Here is an 11,284-nt window from a genome sequence, read left to right on the forward strand (position 1 = left end):
CAAAGGGGGAGTGCTGGAAGATATCTGCGGCGGTGAATTCCATGACCGGAGCCCAATCAGATTCGATGGGCATGGATGCACGCGGTCCGGGACCTGCGACTGAAGATAAGTCCGGGGGTCCGGAGACACAGATTTCCTTAGAAGCGGAGTCTGTGTTCTGCTCCAACGCCGATAGGTGTGCGACCTCCGTGGCGGGATCCATCCACCCGTCCTTAGATGGCACGATCTGCTCTGGATCAAAGTCCGAAGCCATGGCAGGCGCGATATCCCAAATACTGTCCGACGGCAGATCTAATTCATGCGCGTGGCGATCGTTCGACGCTCCTGACGTGGGCTCGAATCGGTCGAAGATAAAGTTTCCACGGATGTCGACAATATAGTTTAGGTTCCCGAACCTGACCTGACGGCCAGGGGCGTAGCTGTCGATCTGCTCTAGATGGCCAAGCGAGTTGGCCCGCAGTGCGAAGCCGCCGAACACAAAAATCTGTCCGGGGAGAAAAGTCTCACCCTGGGCGGAGTTGTTGAAGGTTGGAGAAGCCATCAAGCCTTACAGCGACGACATAGAGAAACTCTCAATGAAAGCACCAATGTCGGTGTCAAAACCGGCGGATCTCGGGTAGGGGGTCCCGAACTATGCGTCTAAGGCTAATGGTAACAGGAGACTGGGGACACGATGTATACCCAGGTTCGGGCCCTCTCGATGGAGGTAATACCCTACTTCCTGCTTGATTGATCTTGATGATATGAGTATTACAAGAGTTGATCTACCACGAGATCGTAGAGGCTAAACCCTAGAAGCTAGCCTATGGTATGATTGTTGTCGTGTCCTACGGACTAAACCCTCCGGTTTATATAGACACCGAAGGGGGCTAGGGTTACACAGAGTCGGTTACAGAGAAGGAGATCTGCATCCGAATGGCCAAGATTGCCTTCCACGCCAAGGAGAGTCCCATCCGGACACGGGACGAAGTCTTTAATCTTGTATCTTCATAGTCCAATAGTCCGGCCAAAGTATATAGTCCGGCTGTCCGGATACCCCCTTATCCAGGACTCCCTCACCCGTCGATGCCATCATCATTCGACGAGGTTGAAAAAGAAGGGTGCGGCCGCCTGCCGCCATCCTTGAGCCCAGCTTGAAGCCACCAAAGGATTTTAGTTGTGGACAGTGTTTTCCTTTTAAAAAAGAAATGAAGCTAGCCACCAAGGCATTCATCAAAAAGTAAATTAGTGTCACTTAAATTTTATTATTTGTAAGTTGACATTGGTGCTCCAAATATATAGGGGCTAATGAGTTTTTCCTTGCCTTTGACCATAAATAAAATCACTAATATATGAGATGAGATGATGGATATAAAAGTTATATCATTAGAAACTCCTTTCAAATACGAATTTAGCGGCATCCTTTGTATAACATGCATGTCATTATTGCACTAACATATGCTCAAAGGTAACTCATAAAACGTATTACTACCTCCGTCCTGGTTTATTTGTCCCCTTTCTAATTTGTACCAAATTTTACCAAAATATTTAACTAACAAAATGTTAAAGCATGTCAACAAAGATTATATCGTCGGATTCGTATTTGAACATAGTTTTCAGTGATATAATTTTTTGTGACATGTATGAACATTTCGTTAGTTAAATTTAGGGAAATGTTTGTAATCGGCGGGCTGGCGCAACGCTCGGCCGGTCTCCATCTCCACGTCACGCAATACATCCACCCACGCATCAAAACAGGCCCACGCACCATTGTTTATCCTTTCCTTATCCCCTCACGAGCCTTCTTGTCCATTCATTTCCCACTTCCTCTCCTTTTCCCCATGGATCCCAAACCAGTTCTCATCCGTCATCGCGCAAGGCAATGGGGTGAACATGGCCTGCACCTTCTCCATGCTCATGGCTTTGACGGGGGGCGGCGCTGCTAACCACTACCCGGCGGCAGCCTTGGGGCGGCGTGGCGGAGCGGGTGCTGGAGACGGGGGCGTCCACTGGTGCTGGAGACGGCATCCAGCGATGCTGCAACCGCTCGAGCATGGCGCTGCCCACCATGGGCACGGTGACCACGCCGATGAGTGCTGCAACCGGCAAAATGTTGGAACCGGCTGAGCCCGGTGCTGCGACGAGGCGGCGATTTTTGGTGTGACGAAGTTTTTGCTGGAACCAGGGCACCAGGCAGCAGCGGTGCTACAACCAGCAACGATATTTGCTGGAACCGGCGCTCGTCGGTGCTGGAACTGGACGCCCCCTCTCACCGCGGACATTTTTTTGCTGGAACCAACTTTATGTTTTGCTGGAACTTGCTAATTTTTTTGCTACATCTACTTCTTTTTGGATTTTGCTTCGTGTGTTTTTTGCTGAATGGAAGTGCCTCGCACGGTCGGCGTGGATTTTTGCTGGAACCAGCTCTATGTTTTGCTGGTACTTGCTATGTCTTTTGCTACATCACTTCTTCATGTGGTGGTGATGGGTGATGTTTTTGCTACAACTGGCGAGCATTTTTTCTACGACCGGTAATTTTTTTGCTGCTACCGGCAACCTGAGAGTGAGTACTCCTTTTCTGCGAGCTCGTTGTCGGCGTGCTATAATCGGCGCCACCGGAGTCGCGGCCGGCTACGACCGGCGCCACGGGGAGCTGCAACCGCGGGCGCACATTGCTGCATGCACATAGCCGGCAAGAAACGCAGGAGGCAACAGCGGCTGCGACGAGGACGGCCGGCGGTGAGAGCAGCGACCGGCGGCGAGGGAAGCAACAGGAGAGACGTGCAGGCGGTGCTTCCAAGCCGGGCGCGTCGCTAGTCCATGGCGGCACGCTTGAAGCTTTTTTTCTGATGGAAGCTCTTTTTCTAAAAGAAAAAGACATCCGATAGAGGAAGGGACGAGAATCGTGTGGCTACCTGCTGTTTGATCCGACGTTGTTGGTGCGGCCGGCCCAAATTTCGACCGGCGCACCGGCGCATATCACTCGACTTAAATTTATGATCAAAATTTGACACAAAATATAATGGGATCAATAAACCAGGAAGAAGGTGGTAGGTCCTAGTATTTAGACGGAGGCAACACAATATATTTCAAAAATGGACGCATGTGTCCTATGTTTAATATGCTTTCTCAAATTTTGTGCTTTGAACCAACCGTGGACGGAATGTTCTTGACAAGAATGTAAACGAAACGAAAGGAAAAGAAACGATTTACGAAGTTGCATATCCGAAATGTGCGTGACTTTCTCTGATTCTCTCTGTACAGTATGCACATCACCGTCCTTGTTCGCACTTACCACGTCTCTCTCTCTCTCACTCTCTCTCACTCTCCTCCCCGTTTCTTCGTCCATCCTCCCCATTTCAGCGGCGAGACGAGAAAAGAGAGAGGGCGCGCGCGAAAAGAATTCGCTGGCCCCCTCGGCGGCTCCAGATCACGCCCAAATTCGTGGCTCGTCCAGCCGCCAATTTGGTGGTGCCTTGTGTTGGTGCATTTTCCCAGACCTGTTCTTTCTGTGATTGTTTTCAATCTCTCCCGCGTTCTTGCGGCTGATTTCTTGGACGGATTTCTCCGGCCGCGTCTCCGGATTTCCTCGATCTGGGGGCAATGCGGCTGCGCATTCGGTTCTCTGCTTCGGAAGCCCCCCAAACCCCCCACCATTGGTGATTATTTCTGAGCTTTCTCGCCTTAAAATCGGCGCGTTTCTCGGAGCACCTCGAGGCATCTGATTTCAGAAGGTCATTGCCCCGATTTCACGCGAACTTGGGCGGGGCATTGTTCTGAGTTTTTTTTTTTTTTTTGTCAAAACATTTGTGCCGCGTCACTGGACTTCGTCGGCCAATTGCTTCAGGGAGCTCACGGATTTGTTGCCCATCGCCACTAACCTCCCGCCGGTAAGCCGGAGGAATCACATTGCGATGGTCGGGTCGGTGTAGGAAAGAGCAGGCAAAAGATGAGGCGCTGCAGGGGAGAATGGCTCCTCGTGCCGTGCATCATCTCCGTGCTGCTCTTTGTACCATTGGCCTGCGGACGATTGCTCATTGGCGCAAGCGATATGTCGCCGCCTGCACTGACACCATCCTTCATCAAGCAAGTAGACGATTGGGTGAGTACATTATCCATGTATTTCATCGCACTCGGTAGTAACATCTGTAGTGAGATGGTGCCATTCCATAGTTTGTGATCAAGAGCAAAGTAGTTTAGTTTGGGTCATCTTAAGAAGTGAGAATTAACTTATTAAGTAGTATCAATCCTTTTTGCAAGAGAAAAAACCGGTTCAGGAAGGCAGGAATTGCCACCATCGAGATCATAGAATGATAGAATTGCAAGGATTGTCCGGCTATATTTCTGGTATGGTGTTTAGGTTGGTGCCTTCGCTCTATTAGCTCATGATGCCGACATTCAGAATTGGCATGTGGTGCTCTTCGAATTACCTGTGACAGAAGAGATAAGATCACTGAATTTCGAGGGGTTCCCAGAGGCCAAAGCTGTTTATGATTTTATACTGCAATTGAAAATACTGACCATCCAGATTAAAACCCTGCAAGCAGAAGCAGAGATTTTGAAACAAAATATTAACGTTCCCTCCTGTTAGGTACACATCACTGCACTGGTCGAACATCTTTATGCGCTAATGATATCTTTTTTTTTTTTAATTATTACTGCCTATTTAATGAGTAGCATGTGTCGGATTAATTCTGTTATTATTGGTACTATGATGCATGTAGAGTTAAGTAAGGAATGTGATGATAATATGATATTTAGTCCAACATACTAGTAACGTTTTACAGCAGGTAACCTTCAGCGTCGAATTTGATGGGATAAAAAATTGTACTCCCTTTGTTCACAAATATAAGATGTTCTGACTTTTTTCTGAATCAAATGTATATAGACATGTTTTAGTGTGTTTGTTCACTAATTTCAGTTTGTATGTAGTCCATTTTGAAATATCCAAAATATCTTATATTTGTGAACAGAGGGAATAGTTTCTAACTGCTGACTCTCACTGGTACTTCATGGTAGTAGTTTATATTTTTAATGGTCTGGTACTTCATGGTAGTTTATATTATTATTCTGAAAAGGATGCGCACCTACTTTATCTCATTAGCATCTGTTTCTGATTAATTCTCATGCACTGACAAGGGTGACTACTCGTTACGATATCTATAGGTGGAACACGCGTGGCTCAAATGTGGATTGGACAAGAAAAGCCTTCAAGATGTTAGAAACTACTACAACTACAACCATGTACTTGATATCATCCATAGGATATCTGACAATAAGGGAACTTCCCCTGTCATTGAAAAAGGTGCCAGCTCATTGACCCCAGAAATCAAGCAAACTTTGCTGATCTGCTTAAGCAAACAGAGTTCTGAGGTTGCAAATAACCTACCCGATGGTTATATCAAAACACTTACCGCCTCAATAAGAGGAGAGCTGGCTCCGGGACCTGCTCCTGCAAATGAAGCAGTAAAACCTTCGCCAGGGAAACCAGCTGAGGGTGCTTCATCAGAAGCAACTACAAAAAAGGCAGTGCCTGCAACTAAATCAGTAGGAAAAAAGGACAGCGATGGCATGCCAACTACCAATGTCATTGGTGTGTCCTTGGTTGTTATAGCACTTTTAGCTCTTCTCTGCGTTGGCTGCTGCATGTACCGTGAAAGCCAGAGTTCTGCGGCTTCTGCCTATGATAATAAGCAACTCCTGAATCTATGTAATGTCTTGTATCATCCATTTTGCTCCAAGTCAAAGTTTTCCTCTCTTCTACCACTGACTTTTATGCTTTCATTTGCAGCGGATTCTTGCAAGTCTTCCAGTGTAAATCTAATAGATGTCACTAAGCTGGGAGCATTGCCATTGCAGTCAGAGGCTGGCCAAAATGGCCATGTGAATCAAAGTTCACAGGAAGGCCCAAACACTGATGAAATTGGCTATGTGAGACTAAGTTCACAGGAAGGCCCAAACACTGATCAAAATAACCATGTGAAACTAAGCTCACAGGAAGACGCAAACACTGGTCAAATTAGCTATGTGAAACTAAGCTCACAGGAAGACCCAACCAGTGGCCGAAATAGTGATGTGAAGCTAACTTCGCAGGAAGACCCAAACACTGGCCAAAATAACCATGTGAAGCTCACATCGCAGGGAAGTGCAAACACTGATCCAGCAAGCTACAGCAGTTCCACCGAGTCAATGGCTGCTTCTGTTGGTTCTGTGCAAGGATCAACACCAATGATGCCACCTCCAGCACATCCTCAAGTACTTGCGCCTCAACCAAAGGCTCCTCCTCCACCACCAGCTCCTCAAGCACTTGTGCCGCCTCCGAATGCTTCTCCAGTTCTTTCCTCTGGACCTTCACCGCCACCAGCTCCAAAAGCCTCCCCGCCTCCTCCCTCAGGACCCTCACCACCTACTTCTCCAAAAGCTGCACCACCACCACCACCACCATCAAAATCTGGTGGACCTCTCCCGCCACCACCAGCGCTGCCTGATTCTTCCAAAATGCGTCCACCATCACTTATGAAGTCAGGCAATAAAGCAGACACAGATGCGGATTCTAGTGAAGCTAAAACAAAGCTTAAGCCCTTCTTTTGGGATAAAGTAGCAGCAAATGCTAATAAATCAATGGTGTGGGATCACCTTAAAGCTGGATCATTCCAGTAAGTTGGTAGAGATAGCTGAGCTATATACTCCCTCCGTTCCCAAATATTTGTCTTTCTAGGCATTTCAAATGGACACAACATACGGATGTATGTAGACTTATTTTAGAGTGTAGATTCACTCATTTTGCTCCGTATGTAGTTACTTGTTGAAATCTCTAGAAAGACAAATATTTGGGAACGAAGGGAGTAGTTATCTAGACAAATTCTTAGATTTGTGTAGATACGGATGTATCAAGTCACGTTTTAGTATTAGATACATCCATATCTAGACAAATCTAAGACAAGAATTTTGGGACGGAGGGAGTACTATTGTAAGATCGCACCATTTTATAACTAAATGGTACTTCTTCACAGGTTAAGCGAGGACGCTATTGAAACACTTTTTGGTTGTAATGCTGACAAGAAGAGTGGTGATGCCAAAAAAGATTTAACATCAAAGGAAGCTGCCCAAGTTGTGAGGATACTTGATCCTAAAAAGGCACAGAACCTGGCCATATCATTGAAGGCGTTGAGTGTTTCAGCAGAGGAAGTTTCTTGTGCAGTTAAGGAAGGTAAAGTGTACTGTCACTCGTTTATACTGTGCAAGTGCACAGCTCTTCCTGGATGAAATGCGGCTTCTTCTGATTCTTGCCAGTCTTGTAGATACAGTTATTTTATTTTATTTTGGGCAAATCTCCAGTTTTTTTTTAAGTTGCAGTGATACATTGAATACTTATCCAGCTTCTGGTCTATAACTCCATGCAATAATATATCAGCTGCGTATATCATTTGTGTCTTCACAATCAGGAGTTGCGGCTATTCTTCTGTGCTAAGGACAATGAATCACTTGATTTCATTTGCTTCTTCTATTTTTCAAAGCAAATAGTACACATTTCTGCTAAACTGATGTGAGTCTTGTCTTCTAGGTTAACTCTAATTCTTGAACTAATAACAAAGTCAGCAAGATTATGTAGCATGCAAGTGATGTCAAATGCTCAAATCGGCATTTGGTTCTAGACTTAACCACATTTGTGTACATCTGGCCTCCATATTTTGGAATGGACGCCTCAAGCATGGGTTCATGTGCTTCTGACTATTCTATTTGGACATTTAGAACAAAGAACATGTTGATTAAATCCTATTTCCTGATAACATCTTTTGCCTTATCAATTTCCCTTGATAATTTGTAGGAAATGAACTTCCATCCGACTTGATACAGACCTTAATTAGATGGGTCCCGAGTACTGATGAGGAGCTCGGGCTTCGACTATATACTGGGGAACTCTCACAGCTTGGTCCTGCAGAGCAGTTCTTAAAAGCAATCTTCGACATTCCTTATATCTATGAGCGCCTGGATGCATTACTTTTCATGGCTGGTTTACCAGAGGAAGCTTCAAATGTAAAGCAATCTTTTGCCACCTTAGAGGTAATAGCATTACCATTATGACCTGTTTGGCTTCCACACTATATTCAGTTCTGTCGTATGACTTGTATCAGTCTTGTTTGATGCTCTCTAGTCCTTTAACCGATGAACATTTTTATCAAGTAATAATAGAGATTATCGTAGTGTAGATGTTTCCACTCTTCCTGCACCTTGATGTTTCTACCGATCTTCTTATCTCTGCTATCTTGGCATTTAAATCCTGATCAGATGGCTTGTGAGGAGCTTAAAAACAGCCGTCTATTCTTGAAGTTACTAGAAGCTGTTCTTAAAACAGGGAACCGGATGAATGTTGGCACGTTCCGAGGAGGAGCTCAAGCGTTCAAACTAGACACCCTGCTCAAGCTTTCCGACGTCAAAGGAACTGATGGGAAGATAACGCTGCTGCATTTTGTTGTTCAAGAGATGATCCATTCTGAAGGTGTCCGTTCTGCACGGGCTGCAAAGGAGCAGACGGGCAGCATATCCAGTGTGGACAAGAATGATCTTATTGAAGACGAATATAAACAACTAGGTCTGCAGGTTGTGTCCAGTTTAGGAGATGAACTTCAAAATGTCAGGAATGCAGCAATCCTTGATGCAGATCAGTTGACTATGTCGGTAACAAGTGTTGGCCACAGGCTTGGCAAAACCAAAGAATTCTTGAACACAAGCATGAAAAGTCTGGATGAAGATAGTGGGTTTCACCGCAAGCTTGTGCATTTCGTGGAGCAGTCTCAAACTGAAGTTACTTTCTTGCAAGAGGAAGAGAAGAAAATACGGTCCTTGGTAAAGAGCACTGTCAATTATTTCCATGGGAGGACAGGGAAGGATGAGGGCCTTCGTTTATTTGTCGTAGTGCGGGATTTTCTTGCAATGCTTGACAAGGTGTGCAATGAGGTGAAAGAAGCATCAAAAGTAGCTCCAAAGAAAACGAAGACTGAAGTTACTCTGCCTTCCCGCACACCCAGATCTTTCCAAGATCCCCGGCGTAACCTTTTTCCGGCAATTCAAGACCGGAGGGCACATAGTTCAAGCTCTAGTTCTGACGAGGGAAGTTAACTCTAAACGAAGGTACTCTACCTACCTTTTCCTTGCAGCGCTTGGAGGTTTGCCCTTTGAAAACATTAGTGAGAAGAGATGGAAAATCAGAGCTAAAGAAAAGGCAAGAGATGGAAAATTGACGATAAAGCCAACTCTGGCTTTGGTCACTTGTTGCAGCAACAGAATAAAATTGCTGAAGGAAGGCAGTCATCTTCCATAACGTCCTTGACAGGCAATTGTTGCACTTTGGCTCCTATATCAAACAAACAAAGGTGATATTCACGATCAAGATGGAGAAGTCGAAACGGAAGCCGTCGAAAGGGGTGGCGAAGAAAACTGACCCCTTAGTTAGGGCGTGCATAACAGGGAGGGAGGAAGAAGCAGCAGGCTGGTTGACTGACTGTGTGACACTGCCTGCTGTTTTTTCGCTTAACATTTGTACCATCACAGAAAGGAGAGGAATAAATACAGCATTAGAAAGAAAGAGATGCACCACACGGGCTCATAAACATTGGATTCTTTTGCTTGCGCTTGACAAATACTTTTGCAAAGAGCAATGCTGTAAATTGTCATACTTTCAACTGAAACATCCTGTGTGTTCGCGACTTGGTGTGCCTTTTGCAATGTACCAGATTCGCACTGCTGTGCTGTCGTCTGGATAGTCAGGGCACCCAAAACAATGTGCAGCGCTGCTATATGTGGACTGATAATTGTTTCATTTCCCTTGCCATTTCTTTACGGAATCCTTTTTTATCCCGGGTGTTAGATCGCAAGCATTTCCTGCCAAAATGTCTTGCTCGTGAAAAACTTCGCCATCTACTCCCCGCCAAAATTCCATTATCACTATCTCGAGCCGTAGCACAACTACGGATTGTAAAGAAGAGCACACATCTCGTTGTCGAACAGCTTCGCAGATTAATATTAGTAGGATTTCGCATCTATATCTCGTTTTCTAACCATGAAACAATAGGCAAGAATTGACCATGGAAAGAACAGAGCAACGAATTGGCAAGTAAGTAATCCATAGGTGCAACGTTTTATAGAACATAGCAACGAATTACAGAGGATGTAACCATTGTCCACACCTAGTTTAGCATCGGTACAAGCACACAGATTCAGAAACTAATAGTAGTACTAACATCCTAGTAGTAGTAAAACGCAACACCTAGGCAACACTTAACTGAACACGCTACTACACAGAACTGGATACAGCCGAGCACCCACGACCTCAGAGGAGGAGTCGTCATCTAGCTATCGTCGTCGGCAGCCACGGCCTTGCTGCCTCCGGCCTTCTTGGGGAGCAGAAGGTTGTGGATGTTGGGCATGACACCGCCGCTGGCGATTGTGACCATGCCGAGCAGGCGGGAGAGCTCCTCGTCGTTGCGGACGGCGAGCTGGATGTGGCGCGGCACGATGCGGGTCTTCTTGTTGTCCCTCGCCGCGTTCCCGGCCAACTCCAGAACCTGCACAAACAAGGGAATCGCAACGGTTACTTCCAAAATTCCACAAAGCTTCGAGTGGAATTAGCAAGCAGAACCACCTATGCCCAAACAAATCTGAGAGCCGGCAGACGCAAGTATTATCCTCATCCGAACCCTAGAAATATTCCCCACTTTGCCGAACCAACCACTGATCGACGGGTCACCAACCTCTCGAATTCACCACAAAAAACAGCAAAATCAGGCAGCGGATAACAGAATCCCACGAACCTCAGCGGCGAGATACTCCAGCACGGCGGCGAGGTAGACGGGGGCGCCGGCGCCGACCCTCTCGGCGTACTTGCCGGCCTTGAGGAACCGCGCGATCCTGCCGACGGGGAACTGGAGCCCGGCCTTGGAGCTCCTGGAGATGGCCTTCTTGGCGGCGCCCGAACCAATCGCCTTGCCCCTTCCGGCCATGTCTACAGTACTCCGAGGGGATCCGCGGTTGTGAAATGGAAAGCGAGGCGCCGGGAGGAAGTGCGGAGGCGGTGTGGTGTGGGTATTCGGCTGGTAGGCAGGAACGGTGGGTGGGGATTGGGTTATATAGGCGAGGGGATCCAATGCGAGGGGAATGCGCGGATCGGTGACGTGGCGGAGATTACGTGCGCCGAGCGGCGAGATCCTGTCCGTCAGATGGGAAGAGCCGTGGAGCGGTTGGTTTTTGGCTTGCCGCCTCGGATTTTCACCGTTTCGGGGTCGGTCGTACGCCGCCAGCTGCTCTC

At 46.7% G+C, this 11,284-nt stretch overlaps 2 protein-coding genes across 2 annotated transcripts; one reads left to right on the plus strand and one right to left on the minus strand.

The window, feature by feature from the left end:
• Positions 1-3,251: 3,251 nt before the first annotated feature.
• Positions 3,252-9,799, plus strand: LOC123044611 (formin-like protein 11). The gene is made up of 6 exons (XM_044467407.1): positions 3,252-4,081; positions 5,146-5,689; positions 5,771-6,635; positions 6,993-7,189; positions 7,808-8,043; positions 8,269-9,799. Exons 1-6 carry the CDS (start codon positions 3,929-3,931, stop codon positions 9,097-9,099), a joined length of 2,826 nt encoding a protein of 941 aa, XP_044323342.1. The 5' UTR covers positions 3,252-3,928; the 3' UTR covers positions 9,100-9,799.
• Positions 9,800-10,086: 287 nt separating this feature from the next.
• On the minus strand, positions 10,087-11,084 carry LOC543185 (protein H2A.7-like). Its single transcript, XM_044467408.1, has 2 exons — positions 10,791-11,084; positions 10,087-10,544 (listed from the first exon to the last, which is right to left on the minus strand). Exons 1-2 carry the CDS (start codon positions 10,977-10,979, stop codon positions 10,329-10,331), a joined length of 405 nt encoding a protein of 134 aa, XP_044323343.1. The 5' UTR covers positions 10,980-11,084; the 3' UTR covers positions 10,087-10,328.
• Between the last annotated feature and the right edge of the window lie 200 nt (positions 11,085-11,284).

This window comes from Triticum aestivum, chromosome 2B (genome assembly GCF_018294505.1).
Source record: "Triticum aestivum cultivar Chinese Spring chromosome 2B, IWGSC CS RefSeq v2.1, whole genome shotgun sequence".
Taxonomy (NCBI): Eukaryota; Viridiplantae; Streptophyta; class Magnoliopsida; order Poales; family Poaceae; genus Triticum; species Triticum aestivum.

Bases quoted from the DNA above. Each gene is read 5' to 3' on its own strand.
- LOC543185 (XM_044467408.1), bottom strand. From the start codon at position 10,979: ATGGCCGGAAGGGGCAAGGCGATTGGTTCGGGCGCCGCCAAGAAGGCC. The intron at 10,545-10,790 runs GTTCGTGGGATT...TTGTTTGTGCAG, and splicing joins TGGAGTATCTCGCCGCTGAG to GTTCTGGAGTTGGCCGGGAA.
- LOC123044611 (XM_044467407.1), top strand. From the start codon at position 3,929: ATGAGGCGCTGCAGGGGAGAATGGCTCCTCGTGCCGTGCATCATCTCC. The intron at 5,690-5,770 runs GTAATGTCTTGT...TTTCATTTGCAG, and splicing joins TAAGCAACTCCTGAATCTAT to CGGATTCTTGCAAGTCTTCC. The intron at 8,044-8,268 runs GTAATAGCATTA...AATCCTGATCAG, and splicing joins AATCTTTTGCCACCTTAGAG to ATGGCTTGTGAGGAGCTTAA.